The sequence below is a fragment of the Phyllopteryx taeniolatus genome, chromosome 1, assembly GCF_024500385.1.
Source record: "Phyllopteryx taeniolatus isolate TA_2022b chromosome 1, UOR_Ptae_1.2, whole genome shotgun sequence".
NCBI classification, from domain to species: domain Eukaryota; kingdom Metazoa; phylum Chordata; class Actinopteri; order Syngnathiformes; family Syngnathidae; genus Phyllopteryx; species Phyllopteryx taeniolatus.
Genome location: NC_084502.1, coordinates 29,201,335 through 29,228,554, shown reverse-complemented (window position 1 = coordinate 29,228,554; position 27,220 = coordinate 29,201,335). Strand labels below are relative to the sequence as shown.

Here is a 27,220-nt window from a genome sequence, read left to right as displayed (position 1 = left end):
AAGACTGCACATTTTTTACAGAATCAAACCTTACCTTGCTCAAGAGCAGTTCAGTTTGGCAGCCCATCCTCACCAAGATCTCGTGAACCATTCCCTTCCACAAAGTTGGGCCGGCAAACAGTACATGTTCTAAACAGTAAAAATACACACACATTCTCTGGAAAACAAATGTTTTCCAAGGCTGAAGGTCAAGACAACCAACCAAATCTACCAAAGCAACAACAGCCACACGTGGAACTTGGATCCACTTCCAGACGAATCCACACTGACTCATATGTTCCACTTGGTTTAGGCTACATCAATGGCTACTTTCCATACTCGGTTACAGACAATGTGTCCTTGCAGCACATATCTGTACCAGACAAAGGACCTGGCCACCGCCAGCCCATCCTCCTTGGCCGCAGCAGTGGCCGGACTCACACTTCCACAAAAGAGGGTCTTCGCCACATAGTAGATTCACAGGGTACTTCGTCTCCTGTCACAGCTCACAAGGACTTCAAAGAATTCTCAAACAAGACTCTGTCTAAAACCTGGAATGCAGACCAATGCAAAAATCAAGATAGCCAAGAAAAGACAAGCCAGGCCAAGAAATCAGATCCCGAACAAAGTGGTAGTGGCAGCAAACACACTTTAAACCAAACCTTAACATCTTTTTGCAAAAGGTTCATTGAGGTTAGAGAGAGCACATATTGTGTCGCTGTGCCTTTTGAAGAAGTTGAAGATGATTTATCACCCAATAAGGACAAAGGTTTCCTTGCTAGCCAGACTACATGGCAACAAGGCATACAAACCTCCACATCCCAGCCACCGTCTCTTTATCACAACTGTTCTTCACCTCCTCCTCCTCCTCCCCCTCCAAGCAAGACAATATCAATGGAAGATTCTCTTAGTCCATCTCAAGACCTCCCAGACCAGCAGACGATGCATTGTGCACGAACGTCTCCTGAACAATTTTTTAAAAAGAGGCCAAGTAAAGTCCCATGTGCTTCTAACAGCTTGGAAAGAGGTGAACATGGTGCTGATGGAATTGATGAAAGTGATGAAGAGGACCAGGTCAATCAGAACCTCTCCTCAAATATCTGTGCAATCAAAGAAAGTTCTTGTATTTGCACCAGTACCACCCGATTCCTGGAGAGTCTAGCTGTTGGATGCAGCACTCATTCAGATGGTTCAGTTTGTACCAGTAAGACACCAGCATGTGGCGATGCCTGTCTGCAAGTCCCAGCTGGTGGAGTTAACACCAAAACTCTGTTGTGTGTGTCTATTGATCAGAGAGAACAAAACACACCAGTTGATGGCCAAAGCATTGATCCCAAGCCTCCTGCATATGGACACAATGTCAGTGGTTGCTTAGCTCAGGATCATATGCTGGAAAATCATTCCACAGTCACCATCTTTAGCAATGGGGAGAAGAACACCAAGGACATCATGGATCTCCAGTTAGGTGAGGGGAAGAATACTGGCACCAGCACCCCCACTGAACATTTTTCTAGATCTTTGAACAATCAACCAAAATGTGAGACCAAGGAACCTTGTGTTTCCCAGTCCAGCTGGACAAGTCAAGAGCAGTGTCAGGTATGAGCCATCTTTTTTGTATTTTTTTTCTTTACAATGCATTTTCCCAGTAGCACTACAAATTTGGAGCTTTGTAGATTAACAAGCAAAATAGTCATGCTGATGAATGTTGATGTTTAGACTTTCAATCAAATGTGACGCAGTTTTGCTTAGAACTCAGCTTCAAAATAGAACCTTGTTTGGTTTTTAGTTTTACAGAATATAAACACATTGTTAATAGTGTTCTATCATTTTTAGTGAGCACAAAGGTGAATCCAAGTGAACGCTTCACTGTGGTGGTTCGAGCAGAGTAAGGTGACGGGAAATCAAGGCCTAATGACGAAGCTGTTAGTAGTGGTTACCAGTGGTTGTTAACAACAGTACTCTCAAGGTCCCTTAAATGAATTTTTTCATCAGATTTTTAGGTAGCAAATATGTATTGTGTTGTATCCTAATTTATGTGGAAAACATGGACAGCAAACTGAACTTGGTGTGTTTGTCCATCAATGTACTTTAACCATAGCCTCTTGCCAACAATGAAAGTGGGTTTCAAGAGGGAGTAAGTCACATACAGTATGTGCAGCTCATGAGTAAGTCTCAAGTCTTAAACTTCAGGTTTCAAGCAATTCGTGACCACACTGAATTTCAAGCAAGTTCAAATTTCAAGTCTAAGTCAAGTTGAGTCTTTCTGAGTTTAAGCCAAGAAAGTCTCAAGTCCTAAAATTGGCAACTTAAGCCTGACTCGAGTTATGTCATTCAACTGGTGTCCTCAACCTCTGTAAAGTGGGTGCTCTGGACAGGCCGCCGGTGTGGTTGCAACGTTTGACCACTGTGAAAAACTTTTTTAGCGGACAAAGTTGCACAAAGAGTGTTTAAATTATTGGTTTCGATATTCTGTAAGATTACGATGATGCCTTCTTCTCAGCTCAAGAAAAACCAGGAAGAGATGTCAGCAGCAGAAGAGGCTGAGCTGGCAGATGGCCAGTGGGGCGACGCAGGAGGGGTTGAAGGGGGAGGGTTGGAGCGTTGCCAGCAGAGTGAGGGGAGGGTAGGATCCCCCCCTCCTGCAGTCCACATCGAAACACAGACAGGTAAGAGAAATTCCTGAGAGTTGCGTGGGAGAATGTTCATTCTCACATGCATGCACACTTTTCCTCTTGATCTCACTTGACATGGTTGTAGGAACAGGCATGCTTCAAGTGTCGCTTCATTTCTGGGCTGCTATGGTTTATACTATAATCAGCGTTTATTGTTTGAGAAAAGAAAGTTTACAGTAAAATAATCATGTAATAGAGAAACAGCTTTTAAGACTTAACTGCTTTTTTATCCCTCACAGCCTGTTCATTTAAAGTTACAGGTCAATATCTTCATTATAATTGTCTATGTTAAATTATGCACTACAGATCTTTTTAAAATGTAGTTGTTGCCTGTCTGATATTAATAAATGAATGATTAATCCTTAATCAACTTTTCAGAGAAAACATTGCAGGTACTTGTTTTTGCAGGTGCAGATCTCGAGCCTGTGTCAAGACACCCTCTGACCACTGTATGAAGTCTGTTCCTTGTGTTTAGGATGTATGATCATTTATATGCTGTTTTACTCTTTAACTGTTTCAACCCTTTAAAGACCAACAGGCGCATGTTTCTGCAGGAACTTGCGCAAATGTGATAGGAACACAAACAGTTCTCTGGACCTTTGCAAGCTCCTTCTTACCAAACTGTTACAGTACCTCTGTACCATAAGAAATACATGCATTTATGACATGTACAGTGTCACAATTTTAAGATTGTCACCATTACCACCATTTTTATTGATTTAACAAACACATTGGTAAAGCCAAAATAAAAAAATTTCGACAGTTCAAATTTGACCCAAAACGCCCTCAGTGTACACAAACGTTGTTGCACCTGTACAAAAGAATTACTTTTTTTCATTTATAACTATTACTATTTAATTATTTAATTATTATTTTCATTTTTGTTTATTTTGAGTCACTTTATCAAAAGTAATCAAATTTCAGAGTAAAGAATGACATTCAGGTTACTGCTGACAAATGTCACGAGTTAATAAAGTGACATTATATTTCTTTATCGTGATCAGTGGCGAGGCTCAAGCCCACTCAAAACTTTAGCCTTCGCCCACCCGATGAATTTGTCCTCAAATAAATTTAAAAAAAAATTCACTTTTTTTTTTTTTAAACAAAAATAAACAAAAAAGTAAACCTCACGAAAATCGGTTGAGAAATGAGCAAGATATGACTGAATTTCAATGTCCATGCATTGCCTTTGAAGGTGAAATCGACCTTTCCAAATTTCAGAAGGGTAATTCCCAAAATTAGGTCATGGGCTCAGGCCACCCAAAGTACTCGACCTGGACTCGCCCCTGATCGTGATGCAGGTGCACAATCACCAAACATTTGTGTCAACGTCCTTGTAGGCAAGGATGGGTGCCTGACAGAAAAAAAACAAAATGAAGAAAGACACAAAGAGGAAAGGCAAGGGGATCCTGTCACAGCCAGAGCTCTGTTTCACCAGAACAATCCATCCTCTGTGATAGGACTCAGAGGTTTGGATCCCAACATGTCGACAAACCGGGAGCATATGTTCAGCCTGGAGCCGTTTCACCAGAGCAGCATCAGTGGTTGCTGGAGGAAGCGAAGAAGAACGGAAGACAACGGGACGAAAAACGCATTTAACAATGGTACTGGTTTGTTGTCACCCTCCATACAACCAGCTCTGTGCTCTTTATAATGTACAGTGGTACCTTGACTTACGAGTACCCCAATTTACCAATATCTCGAGTAACAATCCATCCCTGGGTCGTTTAATTGTATTTATTTGTTTTTTTTTTTAAATGTTGTTGTTTAGTTTTTTTGCTTTGTGTTTGAAGCAAAAATTAGACTCTGGGGTGAGCTTTTTTTCTAACAATGATGTCTATTCTCCCTGACCGTGTGCAGTTTGGCAGATCGTGACAATTTTGCTTCAAGCTGTTTATTGCCACTCACAGTTGAAGTTTAGTGTAAGACACTTTATTTATTTAACCAGACCACATAAGTTTGTCTTATGCAAGCCCACTACATTAACGCTAACTCATTATGAATTGCCATAGATTGGCAAAAAAAAAAATAAAAATAAAAAATAAAACAGCATCGATATCATGTTAGTTAGTGACAGTCTTCTTTGTGGTTCATCATCAAATCCTTGTGTATTATATGTATGTAAGCATCATACTGCCCCTGGGTCGCCGAAGTGTGCACACCAGGAGCAGCACGATAAAGCACGCTTCAAAAACTGTTTCATTTTTAAAATTATTTTTAATCAAGTTATTACTGTATTTTTTATAGAGTATAACATTTTAGTGTGCGATTTTTCTTTTTAAAACATGCTACCAAATTTGTGGGTGTTTTGGGGGGTCTGGAACAGATTTATGATGTTTACATTCATTTCAATGGGGAAAGTTGATTTGAGTTATGCGCCGGGTCATTGAATAAAACTCCTAAGTCAAGGTACATTTATTATATTATTCATAATATTATACTTCACACATGCACCCTAATTCCTACTGGTCGACACAACAGATGTGATTCTGGAGGATAAGCAAAAGAGTTGCATCGAGCTGAATGGCCCCTGCTTCAAAAAGGCCCACTTACCTGCTGATGATCTGAAAGGTAATCCACATTTTTTTCCCCTCTTTAAAGATGGCATGCCCTAATTAATCCCTTTCAGCAAATGAATTCCACACTTCACAAAGACACCTGTTCTTCCCGTTAACCACCCCCCCCCCCCCCCCCCCACCACCCCCTCAGATCACTGATTTATTGCTCGGAACCAAGAATGAATGTGGCGCCCCCGTCCATCAATGATTTAAATAAGCTTTCAATAAAGTTGAATATCAATAGTTTTGAACATTGCCTTTAATTTATAACATAACACGGCACACAATTTAAAATATAAAATACAGTGGGTACGGAAAGTATTCAGACCCCCGTAAATTTTTCACTCTTTGTTATACTGCAGCCATTTGCTAAAATAATTTAAGTTCATTTTTTCCCGCATTAATGTACACTCAGCACCCCATATTGTCAGAAAAAAACAATTGTTGAAATGTTTGCAGATTTATTAAAAAAGAAAAACTGAAATATCAGACAGCCATAAGTATTCAGACCCTTTGCTGTGACACTCATATTTAACACAGGTGCTGTCCATTTCTTCTGATCATCCCTGAGATGGTTCTACACCTTCATTGGAGTTCAGTTTTTTTTGTCTATATAAGACCTAACAGTTCACAGAGCATGTCAGAGCAAATGAGAATCATGAGGTCAAAGGAACTGCCTGAAGAGCTTAGAGACTGTATTGTGGCAAAGCACAGATCTGGCCAAGGTTACAAAAGAATTCTGCTGCACTTAAGGTTCCTAAGAGCACAGTGGCCTCCATAATCCTTAAACTGGGACGACCAGAACCCTGCAGTCAGGAGATGGGAGAAATTTCTAGAAAGTCAACCATCACTGCAACCCTCCACCAGCCGGGGCTTTATGGCAGAGTGGCCCGATGGAAGCCTCTCCTCAGTGCAAGACACATGAAAGCCCGCATGGAGTATACTAAAAAAAACACCTGAAGGACTCCAAGATGGTGAGAAATAAGATTCACTGGTCTGATGAGACCAAGGTAGAACTTTTTGGCCTTAATTCTAAGCGGTACGTGTGGAGAAAATCAGGCATTGCTCATCACCTGTCCAATACAGTCCCAACAGTGAAGCATGGTGGTGGCAGCATCATGCTGTGGGGGTGTTTTTCAGCTGCAGTGACAGGACTGGTGGCAATCGAAGGAAAGATAAATGCAGCAAAGTACAGGGATATCATTGACGAAAACCTTCTCCAGAGTTCTCAGGACCTCAGACTGGGCCAAAGGTTCACCTTCCAACAAAACAATGACCCTAAGCACACAGCTAAAATAACGAAGCAGTGGCTTCAGAACAACTCTGTGACTGTTTTTGAATGGCCCAGCCACAGCCCTGACTTAAAACCAATTGAGCATCTCTGGAAAGACCTGAAAATGGGTGTCCACCAACGTTCACCATCCAACCTGACAGAACTGGAGATGATCTGCGAGGAGGAATGGCAGATGATCCCCAAATCCAGGTGTGAAAAACTGGTTGCATCATTCCCAAAAAGACTCATGGCTGTATTAGCTCAAAAGGGTGCTTCTACTAAATACTGAGCAAAGCGTCTGAATACTTATGGCTGTGTGATATTTCTGTTTTTCTTTTTTAATAAATCTGCAGAAATGTCAACACTTACGTTTTTTTCTGTCAATATGGGGTGCTGTGTGCACATTAATGATGAAAAAGATGAACTTAAATGATTTTAGCAAATGGGTGCAATATAACAGTGAAAAATTTAAGGGGGTCTGAATACTTTCAGTACCCACTGTAGAACATTTTCTTCATTTGATTACTCTATCGTTAGTGCCAAACAAATCATGCGAGTAATGGCTGTTACGACAGCTAATGGGACAAACCGAAAGTTGAAACAAGTTGACATGTTGTTCTCCCAATCCCCCCTTTTTTTTTTTCTTCTTCCCTGTGTTCTGGACAACCATCCATCCATTTTCTGTACCGCTTTATCCTCACAAGGATCACGGGCGTGCTGGAGCCTATCCCAGCTATCTTCGGGCGAGAGGCGGGGTACACCCTGAACTGGTCGCCGGCCAATCGCAGGGCACATATGAGCAAACAACCATTCGTACACACATTCACAGTCTTGGTCATTTTGATGTTTGCGGAGTTCTCGGGGTTGACGTCAATAAATTTGCCCCTACCCCAACAGAGAGCGAGCAGTATACCTATCAACCAGAGGAGGGAGTATTTGCTATTATCATTTGTAAAATCATATTAATTGGCATTTGAATACATCTTGTCTATGTTTTTCCATGTTAAAAGTTAGTTGTCAAGTTATTGCAAATAAGTGCCGCTTTCTCACTTGAAAGAGATTGATTCAGCGATGGAAGATTTCATCTGGATTTTACTCAATGACAAAGAAACATTTTCCTTTTGTCTCATTTTAATTTTGCATTGAGTAGTTTGACAGTTCCTCAATAAGTTTCATTCCTTACATTGCAGCAATGAGGTGCTTGTAAGTGCATTGGCATCTGCATTTTAATTATATTTAGGATTTTGAGAAATAGCTACAAAAATACGAGAAAATATGTTATTGTGAATAAGTAGTTATGAGAGAGAGATATTACAGAAATTTGTAATTTCTATAATGTCACGTTCTAGCCTTAGATTTACTAATTTTTTTAAATTTTCTCCAGAGCAAATGAAGTCACTGTTGTTTTAACTTTTTAGTTTAATGTTAAATAATTCAGCTTTTGCTTCCCTCTAACCCTTCTAAGTTCTTCTACATAAGATTATTATTGTCTAGCTTTGATTATGCATTACTGATAAAAAAGAGAGTAATCGTTACACATGCCCAAGGAATTATTTGTTCAAATCGGTCACTTAATTACAGCATAAGCAGCGGCAACAACCGCAGCACGGGGGGAGGGGGCGTAGTACTACGACAACCCCTGACTAGTTTGAAATTTCGGCCGCAAACATTTTTAGGTCTCAAAAAAGAGGACATGTCTGGCAAAGAGGACATCTGGTCACCGACATCAGCGTGTTAAGCTAATGCTTACTTTAGTTCAAGCTAGCCTAGCTATAACATGTTCTTTACACAAAACGATATTTTTAAAATATGTTGACATAACGTTACCTTTATATGTTGAATTATTTTCCTCCTCCGCTTTTCTTCTTTTGCATAATTTGTATTATGTCCTTAGCTGTCCTTTTCATGATGGAAAAGAATTGTAACCAAAATTACCTGTATTGTTCTGACTGATTGCTCGTTCGCTGACTTGAGATGCGCCCCCACGTCATGTGACGTGACTTGCCAAGGGACAAACACAGTTACTTTCGTTTATTTTTTAATTGTATTTCTTATTTTCAAGACAGAAACGTAAAGGGGGCGCCTGTGGGCGTCACAAATTATTTTATGATTTTATTTAAATATTTTTCCAGAGGAGGAGGGCGCTGACAGTGCGCCCCTCCAGCAGATGGCGCCCTAGGCGACCGCCTATGTATGTGTGTGGGCTGGCCCTGAATTAGTGATGGGCCCGACAGTTCCTTTGAGTGTACTGAATCATTCGAATCAGTTAATTTAAAAGATTCTTTCACCGAATCGTTCAGTTCTTTTCCACAAAATAATTCAAGTGCTTCCTCATTCAATTAATGATCCGTCACTGAGGTTCAGGTTCACTCAACACATTCACCGAAGGGCTATGCGTTGTTGTTGTCATGTATTATAAACTCGGAAAGGCGGGGAGATTATTTAAAAAAAAAAAAAAATACAAAAAACTTTGGCTAAATTATCACCTACCTATCTCTCTCTCAGCAAGCTCTCAAACACCCGGCTTTGGTTGTGAGTTGACTGACCATCCTTCCGCGTCCCCTGACGTCCAGCTAGGCTCTCGCCGACCGGCGTGACTTTTCTGCATTCCACGGCGGTGGACAGCGTCGCAGACACCAGCCCCTGCCACACGGGCTTTCTGCTCACTCGCATACTGTTATTGTCATCTGAAAGCATCTTGGAGTGTCTTGAGAAGCGCTATATAGGTTTAATGTATTATTATTATTAAATAAAAAGCTTTAATAATCACATTAGAGACACAGAGGGAGTGATGTGTACGTATATACATTTATTTTAAATATGTGTGCTTGTTTTCATGTGCTTGACGGACTCAAAAATTAGCCTTTAGCTTGAAGCTGTGACTGAAAGCTATCCCCGCGAGGACGTCAGGACTTGCGGTTAAAATCACTCATGAGTACGTTCGCTGCGTAGTACGTCATTCCTTGCGCAAACGAATCACTTATCGTACTAGTACATCGCTCCTTAGCGTATCACAAACGAAGAAGTTCAACGAACGAATCACTCGTGTCTAACGGATCGCGAACGATAAGTTTAACGAACGAATCACTCTTCAGTTCTTCAATTCCTCAATACACCAGTTCACTGAACGAATCACTCAGTTCACTTAAGTCCCTCCCCTGAACGAATCACTCTCCAGTTTTTCAGTACACGAGTTCACTGAACGAATCACTCTTCAGTTGCTTAGTACGCCAGTTCACTGAACAAATCACTCAGTTCACTTAAGTCCCTCCCCCGCCTGGACAGCGCTGCCTGACGCTGGCTGCTCATTGGTCATTAGCCGAAGTGAGTGACAACGTTGGCGAATCGCAAATCACATGGCAGTACTATTAATGAAGTCCCGCCCCCGTCTGCACGCTGACTGCTCATTGGTCATTTGCCGAAGATTCAGAAGTGAGTGACAGAACGCTTCAACAGTTCCGTTTCTGCTCCCAGGCGACTCGCTCGCCTCACGGCGGCAGGTGGCGGACCAGCTCAAAGACCGAATCATTTTATAGACTGATTCGGTTCAATTCGTTCACTAAAATGTTTCGTTCTTCTGAATGAATCATTCGAGTACGAAACAACACTACCCTGAATGAATGTTTTAAAATAACAGCAGAAAGTAAAATGTTTGTAGTGTTCATGAGTGCGAGAAATGTCATTCCATTCTATAGAATGTTGAAATTCACACACAAGTGTGTGGGCAATCTTTTTAGGAAACAAGCTAAATATTAAAAAGGGTTCGTCCGTAACAGCAATAAACAGAATCAGAATCATCTTTATTTGCCAAGTATGTCCAAAAAACACACAAGGAATTTGTCTCCGGTAATTGGAGCCGCTCTAGTACGACAACAGACAGTCAATTGACAGTGAACACTTTTGAGACATAAAGATATTTAGGGGGGGGAAATGCATCCAGTTGATAAATAATGAATCCATGGGAAAACAACCCCAGGTTGCATTTACACATTTCAGGTTTATTTTTCTTGCCGTTTTCATCTGCTGGCTTGCAAGATCACACTCAGTGTCGATGCCTTGTGTGAAGTCGCTGATTTGTTAGCGAGGATGCATGTCATGTGCTTGTACTGGAGCAACGAGATTGACTTCAATTTGAGATTAGAAGACCTCAACCTCCAAGTGATGTCAGCAGAGTTGTTAACAAGGAAGTAAAGGACAATTAGAATTTTTTTGTTCCAGGGCTTCCCTTACAGTTGTGAAGTGTTGTAGTATACAGTGGTACCTTAACTTACGAGCTCTCCAACTTGTTTTATTTTTTTGTTTTAGTTTTTTCCACAAGCTATTGCGCAGCAAAATTTGAATTACGAGCGAGCTTCTGATAGGCTGTCACTCGAGTAAAGTGAAAAAAGACTGACAGTCGGCGACGCACATTTAGCCATTTATTGAATGGGAGAAACAGTCAAAGCTGAGCCGGAGTTAGAGCAGCTTATGTTACTGACTAGGCCACGCCCCTTAAAGGCACACATCAACATGAATACTTAAACGTGCATGTGACTTTTTGTTTAATTACATCTCATAAACCAGTTTACTTCATTACATTCTCTTTTATGATGTTTTCATGTTTATACTGTATTTTACTGCTACTTTGATCCAGTATTATTTTTCTATATTACAAACCCAATTCCAATGAAGTTGGGACGTTGTGTTAAACATTAAAAATTACATGAGATAAAATGTTAAGTTGTGCTAAGGTAAAATTACCACGCATTTTTACTTTTAGAGCATCTAAAGTCACTGGGAAAAATTTGAGGCCATTTTAGGCTTTTTATTGATTCAGTCTTATTATGTCACTGAGAAATATAAACTTGCATGTATCTTTTCCCATTAGTCCACATGGCCCCGTCTCTAGGGTTGCCTCCTTCCCCAAGGCAGGTGGGCAGTCTTGGCCTCTGTCAGCCCTCCCGCCTCCAGGAGAAGCATCAGAAATTGAGGGAGATCAACAGCGTCTCTTCACTCCTCCCGTTCTCATCTGATGACGACCTGGACAAACCCACAGGGAAACATCCATGCAAGACCAAGGACACAATTGAGGCAGCAGAGGAGGCAGATGAGGAAGTAGAGTATGGGGAGGACATGATTTTGCAAGTGAGTAGTGAAAGTTTCAAATTCTTCAGAAATCTTAGCAGGACAAAATAATTCAGTGTCACGTCCTATCACATATCAAATTCAAGAGAATCCTCAACCTAGCCAGCATGTTAGTGACAGCGGTGAAAGAATAATTTCCCAAAGCTAATACTAAATGTGGGGCAGTGTGTGTGCCTTGTCATTGGCAGCGAACAGTGTGGTGTACAGTGAACCCCTGTTTATTGTGGGGGATATGTTCCGGACCCACCCGCACTAGGTGAAAATCTTTGATTTCGAGACATCATATATGTTTTTTTGTTTTTTTTCTTTACCCTCCCAGATGCATTTAACACATTTAGAGGTAAATGGAATGTACTGTTGCCTTCTAAAAGTGAGTTTAAGGTAAGAGGCAAAGATGAAATAACCTACTCACTGCCCAGCACTCGGAAATAGTTTTAGTAATGCTTGTCAGGACACCGAACGAATAATAAGACAGAAACGGGGTAGATATCTCATTTTTACGAGGGTACTTAAATGGCCGTCTTTGGTAGGAATGCTTCAAACCACCTGCACAGTACATCAAAATAGACAATATCATTGGATCGAGGATAGAAACACAGATAAAATGAGCCTGAGTAAACACTTTTTAAAGTGTTCCTTAGTCGCTGGTCTCATTCTCTCGCCTTCACAGTCCTTCAAAAAGAGGTATTGCGTGCTTGCGTCAAGTTCACTCACTCATTCAGTTACTCCCATTTGAAGCTTACTGAAAAAAATTACACATACAGTAACACGAAAGACAAATAAACATTGTATATTTAAACGCCAAATTATTGCGAACAAACCCATATTTCATGTAACAAAAGTCTGCTGTCTTAATGCTAACATATAATGCGAAACACCATATAAGGATTAACAGTAATTAACATCGATTAACAACTGTTTCTTTGACACCCACGGAGCAGCAACACATCCAAACAACAGGGCATACAGCATTACTTAGAGAAATACTTTATATTCTCCCTGCTCTGTGGGAAAAACTATTACCGCAGCTTATTTTGGGATCTTCTCTGCCTCTTCTTCTTGCTCTTTATTACGCTGGATCTACATCCAGTAAAGCTCAGTGCTGCCCGGCATATTGCCACACAATGTAGTACTACACTGAAGGGAGGTAAGTATCGATTCTGACTTGCTGTAACTATAAATTTGGACAATTGTTTGAAAATGAAAGGCCTGCGATAGGCAATAGCAGGGGAGCACTGTAATGGGGAAAAAGAAACATACTCCCCTCATGTGTCAAACATGGCTGAAGCAGTGTTCTAACATGGCCATGTATTGGCATATACTCTCTTCTGACATTCAGCCAAATGCTTTATAACTGAAAGCCTTCCACATCAAACTGGCAATGGATAATGACCCTAAACCGACTGCGAAAACAACTCAAAAGACGTTTTGACTGCAAAGAAATGAAACATTATATGACCAAGACAGACTAAGCATGAGGACAAAAGTGAAGGCATCGAGAACCACAAACAAACAAGCATCTTCGTTGTGGTTTAGTGATTGAAAAATTACCAATGATGATTATATTCACAATAAAGTTAAATTGTCGGAATACTATTGATATATACCAATTATAAATATAACAATCATTTTTCATACTTGAAGGGAAGTCCATTGAAGTCTTGGGCATCACCACTTGGACATACAGGGGTACCTTGACTTACAAGTTTAAATCGTTCAGAGACCACGCTCCTAATTCAAATTACTCATATCTCAAATAAACTTTCCCCATTGAAATGCATAGAAATGCTGTTAATCCCTTCCAGGCACCCCCGCCCCCAAAAAAGCAACACATTTTTGTAACGTGTTTTTCACTAATTAAAAATAGCATGCTACAGTATTGTACTGTATAAAATAACATAAATAATAAATATTAATTATTAGAATGTGTTCCCTGCGATTGGCTGGCGACCAGTTCAGGGTGCCCCCCGTCTCTCACCCGAAATCAGCTGAGATAGGCCCCAGTACACTGAGGATAACCGGTTCAGAAAATGGATGAATGGATTAGAATGTGAAAATTTAAACAATGTTATTAGCCATCCATTCATTTTCTGAACAGCTTATCCTCACTGTGGTCATGGACATGCTGGAGCCTATCCCAGCTGACTCTGGGTGAAAGGTGGGGTACACCCTGAACTGGTTGCCAGCCGATCGTGGGGCACATACATACAAACAACCATTTGCACTCACATTCAGGCGATTTAGAGTTTTCAATTAACCTACCATGCATGATTTTGGGATGTGGGAGGAAACCAGAGTACCCGGAGAAACCCCACGCAGGCACGGGGCGAAGATGCAAACTCCACACATGTCAGATTTGAACCCAGGTCCTTAGAACTGTGAGGCAGACGTGCTAACCAGTCGCCCACCGTGCCGCCACAATGTTTTCAAAATAAATTAAGTTTATGGACATTGTGGACATTGACCGGGGTTCAATCCCCGGCCCCGCCTGTGTGGAGTTTGCATGTTCTCCCCGTGCCTGCGTGGGTTTTCTCCGGGCGCTCCGGTTTCCTCCCACATCCCAAAAACATACATGAATTGGAGACTCTAAATTGCTCGTAGTGACTGTGAGTGCGAATGGTTGTTTGTTTGTATGTGCCCTGCGATTGGCTGGAAACCAGTTCAGGGTGTACCCCGCCTCCTGCCCGATGATAGCTGGGATAGGCTCCAGCACGCCCGCGACCCGAGTGAGGAGAAGCCGCTCAGAAGATGGATGGATGGATGGACATTGTGCCGCTTCTTCTGGTGTACGTGCCTTGGTCACCAGGGGGCAATGTATTGCGTACGTACGTTAGTACATTCATACTATAAATAGACACTGTACACACCAGATTTCCAAGTTTTTCAAGAAACAAGCCAGATTGCAGATTTTTTGCTTTGATTTGCAAACAAAAAGTTGAGATATGAGCTTTGTCTGGTGGCAGTGAACTCAACTCACTTCACAATAAGCAGCAGTTTAGCAAATAGTGAACAATTCTTCAAAAAAGAGGTTTGCTGTTTAATGTCACACTCAGTTAAAGTTTACCGTCAAATGAAACAAAAATATTTACACTCTGTATATTTGAAACAACCACATAGCTTTGCCTTATAAAAAAAAAACAGAAAAGTCAACTAGTTCAATGCCACACAGTTAGACATTCCTGTAAAGACTCCAGTTATTTACCATATACCATACAGTAAAATACTTTAAAGTAATGCAGCCCTATGGGGGGCACAAGCCAGTGCAAACTGTAGGCCGGTCCCAAGCCCGGATAAATGCAGAGGGTTGCGTCAGGAAGAGCATCCGGCTTAAAACTTAATAAAACAAATATGAGCGTTAATCCAAAGAATTCCATACTGGATCGGTCGTGGCTCGGGTTAACAACGTCCGCCACCGGGGACGTCAACCTGCAGGGCGCCAGTGGAAATTCAGCTACTGTGGGTCGAAATCGAAGAAGGAAGAGGTGGAAAGCGGGTTCTTCGGCAGAAAGAGAAGAGGAAAGCACAGAGCCTAGAACTGAATGTGGGGACTTTAAATTTTGGGACTATGAGATCTTGGGAGTTGGTTGACATGATGATTAGGAGAAAGGTTGATATTTTGTGTGTCCAGGAGACCAGGTGGAAAGGCAGGAAGGCTTGAAGTATAGGGGCAGGGTTTAAATTATTTTACCATGGTGTAGATGGGAAGAGAAATGGAGTTGGGGTTATTTTAAAAGAAGAGTTGGCTAAGAATGTCTTGGAGGTGAAAAGAGTATCAGATCGAGTGATGAGGCTAAAACTTGAAATTGAGGGTGTTATGTATAATGTGATTAGTGGCTATGCCCCACAGGTAGGATCTGACCTAGAGGTGAAAGAGAAATTCTGGAAGGAGCTAGACAAAGTAGTTCTGAGCATCCCAGACATAGAGAGAGTCGTGATTGGTGCAGATTCTAATGGATATGTTGGTGAAGGAAATAGGGGTGATGAAAAAGTGATGGGTAAGTACGGCATCCAGGAAAGGAACTTGGAGGGACAGATGGTGGTAGACTTTGCAAAAAGGATGCAAATGGATGTAGTGAACACTTTTTCCAAAAGAGGCAGGAACATTGGGTGACCTACAAGAGCGGAGGCAGAAGCACGCAGGTGGATTACATCTTGTGCAGCCGATGTAATCTGAAGGAGATTACCGACTGTAAAGTAGTGGTAGGGGAGAGTGTGGCTTGACAGCATAGGATGCTCGTGTGTAAGATGACTCTGGTGGTGGAGAGGAAGATTAGGAACACAAAGGCAGAGCAGAGAACCATGTGGTGGAAGCTGAGACAGGACGAGTGTTGTGCAGCTTTTCGGGAAGAGGTGAGACAGGCTCTCGGTGGACGGGAGGAGCTTCCAGAAGACTGGACCACTGCAGCAGAGGTGATCAGAGAGGCAGGCAGGAGAGTACTTGGTGTATCTTCTGGCTGGAAAGGAGAGAAGGAGACTTGGTGGTGGAACCTCACAGTACAGGAAATCATACAAGGAAAAAGGTTAGCTAAGAAGAAGTGGGACACTGAGAGGACCGAGGAGAGGCGAAAGGAATACATTGAGATGCAACATAGGGCAAAGGTAGAGGTGGCAAAGACAAGAGGCATATGATGACATGTATGCCAGGTTGGACACTAAAGAAGGAGAAAAGGATCTATACAGGTTGGCCAGACAGAGGGATAGAGATGGGAAGCATGTGCAGCAGGTTAGGGTGATTAAGGATAGAGATGGAAATATGTTGACTGGTGCCAGTAGTGTGCTAGATAGATGGAAAGAATACTCCAAGGAGTTGATGAATGAGGAAAATGAGAGAGAAGGGAGAGTAGAAGATGGAAGTGTGGTGGACCAGTAAGTGGCAATGATTAGCAAGGGGGAAGTTAGAAAGGCATTAAAGAGGATGAAAAATGGAAAGGCAGTTGGTCCTGATGACATTCCTGTGGAGGTATGGAAGCATCTAGGAGAGGTGGCTGTGGAGTTTTTGACCAGCTTGTTCAATAGAATTCTAGTGCGTGAGAAGATGCCTGAGGAATGGAGGAAAAGTGTACTGGTGCCCATTTTTAAGAACAAAGGTGATGTGCAGAGCTGTGGCAACTATAGAGGAATAAAGTTGATGAGCCACACAATGAAGTTATGGGAAAGAGTAGTGGAGGCTAGACTTCGGACAAGAGTATTTGCGAGCAACAGGATAGTTTCATGCCTAGAAAGAGTACCACAGATGCATTTTTTTGCCTTGAGGATGTTGATGGAAAAGTACAGAGAAGGTCAGAAGGAGCTACATTGTGTCTTTGTAGATCTAGAGAAAGCCTATGACAGAGTACCCAGAGAGGAACTGTGGTACTGCATGCGGAAGTCTGGAGTGGCAGAGAAGTATGTTAGAATAATACAGGACATGTACGAGTGCAGCAGAACAGTGGTGAGGTGTGCTGTCGGTGTGACAGATGAATTCAAGGTGGAGGTGGGACTTCATCAGGGATCAGCCCTGAGCCCCTTCCTGTTTGCGGTGGTGATGGATAGGCTGACAGACGAGGTTGGACTGGAATCCCCGTGCACCATGATGTTTACAGATGACATTGTGATCTGCAGTGAAAGCAGGGAGCAGGTGGAGGAACACTTAGAAAGATGGAGGCATGCACTGGAAAGCAGAGGAATGGTGATTAGCCGAAGTAAGACAGTATATATGTGCATGAATGAGAGGGGTGGTGGGGGAAGAGTGAGGCTACAGGGAGAAGAGATAGCAAGGGTGGAGGACTTGAAATACTTGGGGTCAACCGTCCAGAGCAATGGTGAGTGTGGTCAGGAAGTGAAGAAACGGGTCCAAGCAGGTTGGAATGTGTGGAGGAAGGTGTCAGGTGTGTTATGTGCCAGTAGAATCTCTGCTAGGATGAAGGGCAAAGTTTATAAAACAGTGGTGAGGCCAGCCATGATTTACGGATTAGAGACAGTGGCACTGAAGAGACAACAGGAAGCAGAGCTGGAGGTGGCGGAAATGAAGATGTTGAGGTTTGCTCTCGGAGTGACCGGGTTGGATAAAATTAGAAATAAGCTCATCAGAGGGACAGCCAAGGTTCGATGTTTTGGAGACAAAGTTAGAGAGAGCAGACTTCAATGGTTTGGACACGTCCAGAGGAGAAAAAGTGAGTATATTGGTAGAAGGATGATGAGGATGGAGCGGCCAGGCAAGAGAGCTTGAGGAAGACTAAAGAGAAGGTTGATGGATGTCATGAGGGAAGACATGAGGGCAGTTGGTGTTCGAAAGGAAGATGCAGGAGATAGGCTTACATGGAAAAGGATGACGCGCGGTGGCGAACCCTAAAGGGACAAGCCGAAAGGAAAAGAAGAAGAAGAAAATACTTTAAAGTTATTATACAGTAATTAACTACAGGGGGGTGTATGTGTGTGTGAGAGAGAGAGCGAGAGAGAGAGAATGTGAGTGTGCATGTTTTTTTTCCCATTTGTGCTCTGTGTTTGACTGGCAACCAGTCCAGGGTGTAACCCACCTCTCGCCCAAAGTCAGCTGGGCTAGGCTAACAAAATGGAAGGATGGATGCATGTCTTATCTGCAGAAGTTTTTGTTTTGTTCCTCATGCAGGTTTCTCCGGACACATGCTCGCCACCCCTGCAGCCAAACCTTGCCATCAGACCCACACCCTCAGAATTGCATCATCTAATTGTGAATAAACATGCAGGAGAGACGCTGCTGCAGCATGCCGCTCGGCTGGGAGACAAGGTAACTTCCTCTCCAATATGGCCTATATTGTTGATTGCTTAAAAATCAGCAATATCCAATACGGGTAAGCAGATTTCTACTACCATGCATGTTTACTTAGTTGATTTTGTTCATCTTGATTTTATTTTTATTTTTAAGGGAAAATATCCAAGTTGAATCATGGAAACATTAAAGGACCAGTAAAGCGGCCCAAAAAATGTCTTGTAAATTTGAGAAGAGTTTGAAGAGTTTCAATGAATTACCAAAAGAATTGCAAAGCATGTAAAATCAGGCTTCAAAAGGATCGAGAATTGAGATGTTCTTTCAGCTTCCAGATACTTTGGGCATGTCGCTGAATGCTCTGAAACCCCTGCCCCTTGGAAATTTCAGCTGTCAATCAAATTTGTGCCTTCTCTCCCAGAGAATTCACACGTTCTCACGGGCCGCAGAGAAGCACTCTATGGCAGTCAGCCACCCTCTGAGCCCCGGCGTAATGACCTGAAGCCGCACCGCTAGGACAATTTTCCCTCCTTTGCCGCCGTTGAAATTCAGTGGGCCGTTAATCCTGCTGCTGTGACCTCCGTAGGGTGCACCAAATGTGGCCACAGCAGTGCGATGGACCGCCCAGGGGGACTGTGATTTTTTTTCTTCTCCTCCTTGCCCCGCAACAGCCCTGACGCCGTTGCCCCGAACCTCCGTCCTCTATTCTGGGCGCTGGCAAGTGGCCACCAGTATGTCGTAGCCGTCCGCTTCGTCACTGTCTCGCTACGCCCCGCAGATAAACTGTAACACAAAACACATTACACTTCAGGGGAGATGTATTTTTGGGAGTTGTAGCCATAGTTTGATGGCTGACTAGATGCTAGTGGTAGAACTGGGCCAACCTATCATGAATAAGGAAGTGGCAATTCCGTTGAATGGCCACTGCATGGAATAAGGGTGCTAGGCGTTTATATAGTGGGGGAGGGGACAGAAAGTATAGGCCCCTAGCCCCGAGCCTTCTTTCATCACTTGGCAAGTTTTTAGCCCGCCCCAAAAATTCGGCAAGCTTTGATGGGGAATTTTGAGCTGGATCTCAGCAATTCAGTACTATATTGTCTTCGGTCTTTACACGTTTTCAGCACTTCAGCATGTTTTCAAACATGACTGTGAATATTCTCATTCATCCAAGTCATTTCACTCTCAGGGCATTGAATCGATCGCTTCGAGGACAAACTTAACAGTCCTGTTGCAATCGATTCACTGTCCTAAGAATTACCCTCAAACATTTAATGCATTTAGAAGAAAAAAAATGACTTTACTGGTTCTTTAAATTTGAAACTGAAATGGTGACGATGCTCTCTTCCCATTGGCTGTTGGTCTTGCATGCGACCAGGACGCAGTGCTCTACTGTCTGCAGCTGAGTCTCTGCAACGTCAACCACAGAGACAACGCTGGCTATTGCGCCCTGCATGAGGCCTGCAGTCGCGGCTGGCTCAAGATTGTGCGCCACCTGGTGGAGCGTGGAGCAGACGTCAACTGCAGCGCTCAGGACGGAACCAGGTATGATATTTACTTGGGATTCCGGTTGAAAATACAGTATCTCACAACAGGAACTGCACCCCTCACATCTTTGTAAGTATTTTTTTTTTTAGGGGGGGGGGGGCACACTGAAGAACTGACACTACAATGTTGTCAGTGTACAGCTTTTGTATAAGTGTAAAATGACTGTCCCCTCAAAATAACTCAACACACAGCCATTGATATCTTAACTGCAGGCACCAAAAGTGAGTATACACCTGAGTGAACCTGTCCAAAGTCGGGCCAATTAGCTATTTTGCCTCTCACATGACCTCCTGTGTCATGTGATAGGTGTGAATGAGGAGCAGATGTGTTAGATAAAGTGTTATCGCGCTCATACTGGTCACTGGAAGTTCACTTGGTACCTCATGGCAAGTACGTAACACTCTGAGGATCAAAAAGTATTGTTGCGCTACATAAAGATGGACTAGGCTCTAAGAAGATTGCTGACACCCTGAAACTGAGCTGCAACATGGTGGCCAAGACCATAAAGCGCTTTAATAGGAGTTCCACTCAGGACAGGCCTCACCATGGTTATATTTCTTTTACAATCTATACTGTGTGTATGCAGTGGGTACGGAAAGTATTCGGACCCCCTAAAATTTTTCACTATTTGTTATATTGCAGCCATTTGCTAAAATCATTTAAGTTATTTTTTTCCCTCATTAATGTACACACAGCACCCCATATTGACAGAAAAAAACAGAATTATTGAATTTTTTGCAGATTTATCAGTTTGAACATTAAATATCTTGTCTTTGTAGTGTATTCAATTAAATATAGGTTGAACATGATTTGCAAATCATTGTATTCTGTTTTTATTTATGTTAAACACAACATCCCAACTTCAGTGGAATTGGGGTTGTACATTAATGAGGAAAAAAATGAACTTAAATTATTTTAGCAAACGGCTGTAATATAACAAAGTGAAAAATTTAAGGGGGTCTGAATACGTTCGGTACCCACAATATTCATACATAGATATGTATATATATATATATATATATATATATATATATATCCATCCATCCATCCATTTTCTGAGCCGCTTCTCCTCACTAGGGTCGCGGGCGTGCTGGAGCCTATCCCAGCTGTCATCGGGCAGGAGGCGGGGTACACCCTGAACTGGTTGCCAGCCAATTGCAGGGCACATACAAACAAACAACCATTCGCACTCACAGTCATACCTATGGGCAATTTTAGAGTCTCCAATTAATGCATGTTTTTGGGATGTGGGAGGAAACCGGAGTGCCCGGAGAAAACCCACGTAGGCACTGGGAGAACATGCAAACTCCACACAGGCGGGGCCGGGGATTAAACCCGCATCCTCAGAACTGTGAGGCTGACGCTCTAACCAGTCGTCCACCGTGCTGCCTATATATATTTGGAAAGATATGTCACATCTGAGACTAGAGCAGAATGGCACATGACCAGAGAAAGCCAATCAGAAGTGTCAGCTTGAGAAAGCGGAAGTGATAAGGAAAAAAAAGCAAAAAAGCTTTTGCGGCTATTTTTCAAAATTGTAATGATGGAAATTTCCAAACGTAAATACAATTTAATTACCCATTTTCATCCAGTAATGTAATGGATTACAATTACATACATTTAGTCATTAAATTACATACTCTAGTTTCATGTAATTCGCTCCTCCCAAACACTGGCTAATATATGTAAAAACAAATGAAGCCTAAACACCTGCTATTGTCGTCTTTGGTAGCTTTTTGGTGGCATCTTGTGTTAAACAAAAGAAATTGTCGACATTTAAATTTCCTACATGGGCTTTGTCTTAGTCCCCTTCGCCATTCACCCGAACCGGGAGGAAGTGCTTCTTAGGTTGCACATATACTGGACTAAATTGTTCTGCATGGCTGCCGTCCCAGAAGGTAGCATCTTTTAAAGGTTATGCACAAGAAAGCCTGCAAACAGTTTACTGAAGACAAGATGATGAAGGACTTTGATTATTGTCACCATGTCCTATGGTCTGATGAGACCAAGATAATATATTATAGTTCAGAGGAGTCAAGCATGTGTGCAGCAACCAGCAAACTCTAATGATCGATGTCCTGAAGGTCGTGTGGCTTGATTTCCATGACATGATTCCTTGCAATGCACTGTGGCTCCATACTACCCAACTGTGCAGTATGGAGCCACAGATAGTTTGTGGCTACAAATTATAATTTTTTTGTGTGCACCTTATTCCTATTCTGTGGCCACAAATGATCTTTTTCTGTGCATGTAATGTCTATATTAAGGCCACAATAAAAACAGTCTGTTCCCATGTCATATCTGGGGATCCATACACATTGAACAAACAAGCAACAACAACAAAAAACACTACATTATTTCTTATTGAAGAATATAAGCATGACAAGTTAGTCTGGCAAGTGAAAACACCACTAACATCTAACTTCGATAACAAGCCTCCATCTATTTTCTTTGGTCCAGTCTGTAGGGTTGAAACTGAGGGATGACAGAATCCTTCTCAGAAAGTTCTTAACTATTTTTTCATGTCATCATTGTGTTGAAGGGAGTAATGCTCCCTTTGCTATGGCACACTTGTTAGCTTGTTGTTTTCAAAAGGCTTCTTTGCAATCGCATCTTCTTTTGCCAGCAAAGTAGTTACTATATATCCTCACTGCCTTCCGCTGGTTGCAAGTCAAGTCATTTGCTCCTAGCAGTTTTGGGTCCAATGTGCTTGTCCTGTTAGTTTGATCCATGGCAAAGCTGCGTCTCTTGTGTCTTTTGTCAGGCCACTGCATGACGCTGTTGAGAACAACCACGTGGAGGTAGTGCGTTTCCTGCTGGCCTGCGGCGCCGACCCCACCCTGACCTCTTACTCCGGACAAAGACCAATAAACACGACCAACAGTGTTGCCATGGAAACTTTCATAGAGGGTAGGAGGGGAATATATTTTTTAAACTTTTGTTTCCAAACAATACAAGTGTGTTTGTCTGAGGTTTTTGCATGCTGTTGGCGTTGGGCCGAAACATTGCAAGTCCAAATTTGGTCAATTTTATATTTTATCACAAATTGAGAGTATTGGTCAGTCTCCTCATGTTTATGTTATATTTTTAATTTACTGACCAATATAGAGTGTTGAAAACGTCTTGCTTTCTTTCACGATGCAATGTTAATTGTTCAACAAAAATGCCGTTTTTCTGGCTTTCTGAAAAAGTGATGGTTTTGGAGATACCGGGATTGTGACCATTGCCAGCCATATGAAGGAAATTCATCCATCCATCCATTTTCTGAGCCGCTTCTCCTCACATGCTGGAGCCTATCCCAGCTGTCATCGGGCAGGAGGCGGGGTACACCCTGAACTGGTTGCCAGCCAATCGCAGGGCACATACAAACAAACAACCATTCGCACTCACAGTCATGCGTACGGGCAATTTAGAGTGTCCAATTAATGCATGTTTTTGGGATGTGGGAGGAAACCGGAGCGCCTGGAGAAAAACCCACGCAGGCACGGGGAGAACATGCAAACTCCACACAAGCGGGGACCGGGATTGAACCCAGGTCCTCAGAACTGTGAGGCTGACGCTCTAACCAGTCGTCCACCGTGCCGCCCATGAAGGAAATTCTTCTCCATAAATCAAAGCTACAATCATTCACAAATTCATAATATAATATGACGAATCAAAGTTTAATGCACTTCACAAGCCACTTCAGTATTGTTTCTAACAGTTCACATGCTGATTACGGGATGGGTGTAATAATTGATTAATCAGTGATTGTTGATAATTTGTTTGATTGTGTGAGATTGTGTGTTGGAAAACAATGGTCTGTCTTAACTAGTTTGGGGTCTAAGACTGTGTTTACATTGTCAGGTTTGGTTCGGGTAAAACAAATTTTGGTTTGATCGTGTGGCTGTAAGTATTCTCCTTCATCCAGGTCATTTCATTCTCAGGGCATTGACTCAATCACAACTAGACTGTTCTGCTTGTCTTAGTTTCCTCTGTTAAGGGATGGTCTTTCCACCTTCACGTACGTATATTGAGTGAGAGAGGCCATCTCCGTTAAGATGGAAAGACCATCCCTTAACAGAGAAGGGGGTGAGGACACCATCTATCTCCCAATGCCGTCCTTTCGTCCATTCCAAAGAATGCCTCAAAATAACACAAAAACATGGCTTCCTGGGGCCATGAGGCAGCCCCATTACCATTTTACAACTGAATGGAATATTAATGAGGGAGTTTCCACCTAACGACTCTTGTTGATGGACAGTGGCCTCTCTGCCAGACAGCCTAACGACTATCCTTTTTTTTTGCATTCCAAAAGAATGATGTCATTCATGGTTTGGGGCGTGCCTGTAATTTGGAGCATAAATAGTTGAGTTTTTTGTCACATCAACTCAAGCTACTGCTGTCCTAACTCAGCCTTGTTGCATGAACTGATGAAGCCTCCTTGGATGAGAGGCGAACCGTCTTCTCAGACAACCAGAACAGTCCAAGTGCAATCAATTCAATGCCCTGAGTCTGATAGCATGGTCCCTTAGAATGTGAACACTGTCATCCAAATCCCAGTACACGCAAAACAAGTGGAAAGAGACCACTTGAAGAAGGCGTTCTGAGAGACAAAGAGCTTTGTAATGTCGGGGAGCAGCTCAATTTAGCCAGCGTCATTAGCTGGCTCAATTGCTCCCCACTTTTTTAACCTTTTCCATACTCTTATAACCACTTCCGATTAAGGATAGGGCTACGGAATATTTTTAGAATCGATTATTCAACTGATCATCATATTGATTTTTCGATGTATCTCAGATGAAGGGATCCCCATTCCAGGATGACCAGGCTGCAATGGATGCCGGCAAAATTAATCAGATGATATATATATATATATATATATATATATATATATATCTATAAAATGCTAGTTTAAACAGTATGAGAGTCGGTTTAATGAAATGAAACATCGCAGATAGCCGCCTCTAGGGGTGACGTTCTCCTCAGGACCTGTTACAGTCAGTCAATGTCGTAGTAGAAGTAGAATCCGCCACAGCAACGCCTTTGTGTTAGTAGACCTACGGTAGTGGAGAAGCAGCAGTAAAACAGGCCAACATCCAGGGGATGATGCAGGACGAGAGACTAGTTGCATACTAGGTGTGGTTCAACCTCAAAGTGGCTAATTAGCATAATGACTTCGTCATTATAAATACAGTACATAGACTGTTGAACCAAGGTTAAACAATCCACTTTTAACATAGCAGCCGTGTGAGCTCAAAGTCATGCTGACTCTGTGAGTGATATAGAGAGACAATGAAATGACAACTTGGTGAGTTAGCACATTGTACACCTAAATCCTATATATTATAGAAGACAACAAGCAAAACAAGCGTCATTCGGACGAGCTCGAGAGAACAAGAGAAAAGTGCTGCAGCGTGCGTGCGTCCACCAGCCTGATTACAATTCACCGCCTGTGTTTGTTCTCTCCCTCCAGAGGGTTTTAATGAGGCTTGGCTGCTGAATCTCAGAGCAGCTTACCGCCGCGTAAACACACACACACACACACACCTGCCGGCATCCGTCTTCTCTGAGCGATCAGCCTCCCCCGTCTGATAACGCCCGTCTCTCACTGTTAGTGCAGTTTCTTTTGTTGTCTTTCTGACGCTGTCGTCTCGGGTCGCTAATGGCCCGTCTTTCTCGCTCTCTCAACAGAATATCTGGCTGATCTCCAGGGAAGGCCGGAAGGTCATTCTGGAATCTGCTGGGATTTTTACGGCAGTTCCGTGTGCGGTTAGTTTCACACAATCACACAAAATTGCACGAAGGAATGCTAAAAGAATCAACGGGATTGTAGGAATCAGGTGTACATGAGCTCATGAGACCATGTTAACTTAATAGGGACATATTATGGAAAATTGACTTTTGAAATGTTTTGTATACAAATGCAGTGGTGCCTTCAGATTCGAGTGCCTTGTTTTTCGAGGTACGATCCGTCGCATTGGCTGTTTTTTTGTCTTGAGATACAAGCAACAATTTTTGATATGAGTGCACTTCAGACCACCACGGCTAGACGGCGGCAGCGAACCTCTCAACATCTAGCTACCATTAATTCGCACTGGTTTCCTTGCAGTGGAAGAACACTATAAGTATTTTTTTTGAATGAAGAAAATAAGCATCATATTGTAAAATATAAATACATCTACATTTTATTTTATTTTCCTCACAACACAAAGCAGAAATTGACCAAGCAATGGCTCCTAACTCGAAAATTCCTAAGTTTGGGAGACTCGTAAGTCAAGGTACCACCGTATTCTGCGGTATGGATAGCAAAAGCTTCATACAGTACATAAGTTAATTGAACCTTCTGCCATCTAGTGGAAGAGCATTTAATTGTTCTGCCTGTTACAAAATATCACCGGCATAGCTAGCTAAACAAAGATACATTATTGTTACGCACTTGTTTGGGAATCAATACGATGTCAGAGCCTTTATACAGCATTGACAGCATCGTATTTCTTTGCTGCTGACTTTTTTGTGGATTTGTTAGAACCATCCAGTGAGGGCGGAGTTTACAACATCTTGGCCGACCCCCCTGGGCCTGAAGATGAGGAGGCGGATGATGAGGAGGAAGAGACAGAGCAGCGGGTCAGAAGGGAGGGGTTTGAATTTGAGCTGTCAGACCAACCACTGCTTCCCTGTTACACCCTGCAGGTGTCACCATTAATGTGGTAACTGTCGCTGTCTGATGACCTTCAGCTGTGGTCCGGAGGTTCTATACGCGGTTCGACTGTTTGCAAAGTGGAATAGTAATGAAAGACAACAGAAGGACAGTTGAACAACCACGATCACAAATGATAGCAGCTAATTTTAAATAATAGTTCCACTGATTTTACACTGTTAGTAAAAAAAAAAAGGGCATTTTTCAGCCCTTTTCCTCATGTTGCTCTTCTTTATAAATGGAACGGAATGGGGGAGTCCTGACATTTTGAGCAACCGCAAACTCATTCGCTAGCTATTTTGAATTGGGACTCCCAAATAAAGATGAGGGAAAATCTCCTTATTCCCTCCAACGCGTAGAAATTTCTTGATTTTATTATACTCATTATTGTCCCTTAAGGGGAAATTCAACTCACACTGTTGCATATTTCTACAAAGTGGAGGTAAAAATACACAGGTGGATTATATCTTGTGCAGATGATGTAATCTGAAGGAGGTTACTTACTGTAAGGTAGGGTTAGGGGAGAGTGTAGCTAGACAGCATAGCATTTTGACCAGATTGTTCAACAGAATTCTAGAGGGTGAGAAGCAAGGTTATTATAGTAAACAAAAACGAACAAAATAGCTAAAACTAAAATTGTAAAAACATTTTTGTAGACAAAATGAA

The 27,220-nt window shown here is 42.3% G+C and overlaps 1 protein-coding gene across 1 annotated transcript; it reads left to right on the top strand.

Moving 5' to 3' along the window:
- Window positions 1-27,220, top strand: LOC133465441 (BCL-6 corepressor-like). The gene is made up of 10 exons (XM_061748272.1): window positions 1-1,575; window positions 2,480-2,645; window positions 3,992-4,255; window positions 5,133-5,222; window positions 11,350-11,606; window positions 18,214-18,351; window positions 19,706-19,872; window positions 22,640-22,785; window positions 25,549-25,626; window positions 26,384-27,220. The coding sequence occupies exons 1-10, from the start codon at window positions 169-171 to the stop codon at window positions 26,566-26,568; spliced, it is 2,898 nt and encodes a 965-aa protein (XP_061604256.1). The 5' UTR covers window positions 1-168; the 3' UTR covers window positions 26,569-27,220.

Bases quoted from the DNA above. Each gene is read 5' to 3' on its own strand.
- LOC133465441 (XM_061748272.1), top strand. From the start codon at position 169: ATGTTTTCCAAGGCTGAAGGTCAAGACAACCAACCAAATCTACCAAAG. The intron at 1,576-2,479 runs GTATGAGCCATC...CCTTCTTCTCAG, and splicing joins CAAGTCAAGAGCAGTGTCAG to CTCAAGAAAAACCAGGAAGA. The intron at 18,352-19,705 runs GTAACTTCCTCT...GCATGCGACCAG, and splicing joins CCGCTCGGCTGGGAGACAAG to GACGCAGTGCTCTACTGTCT.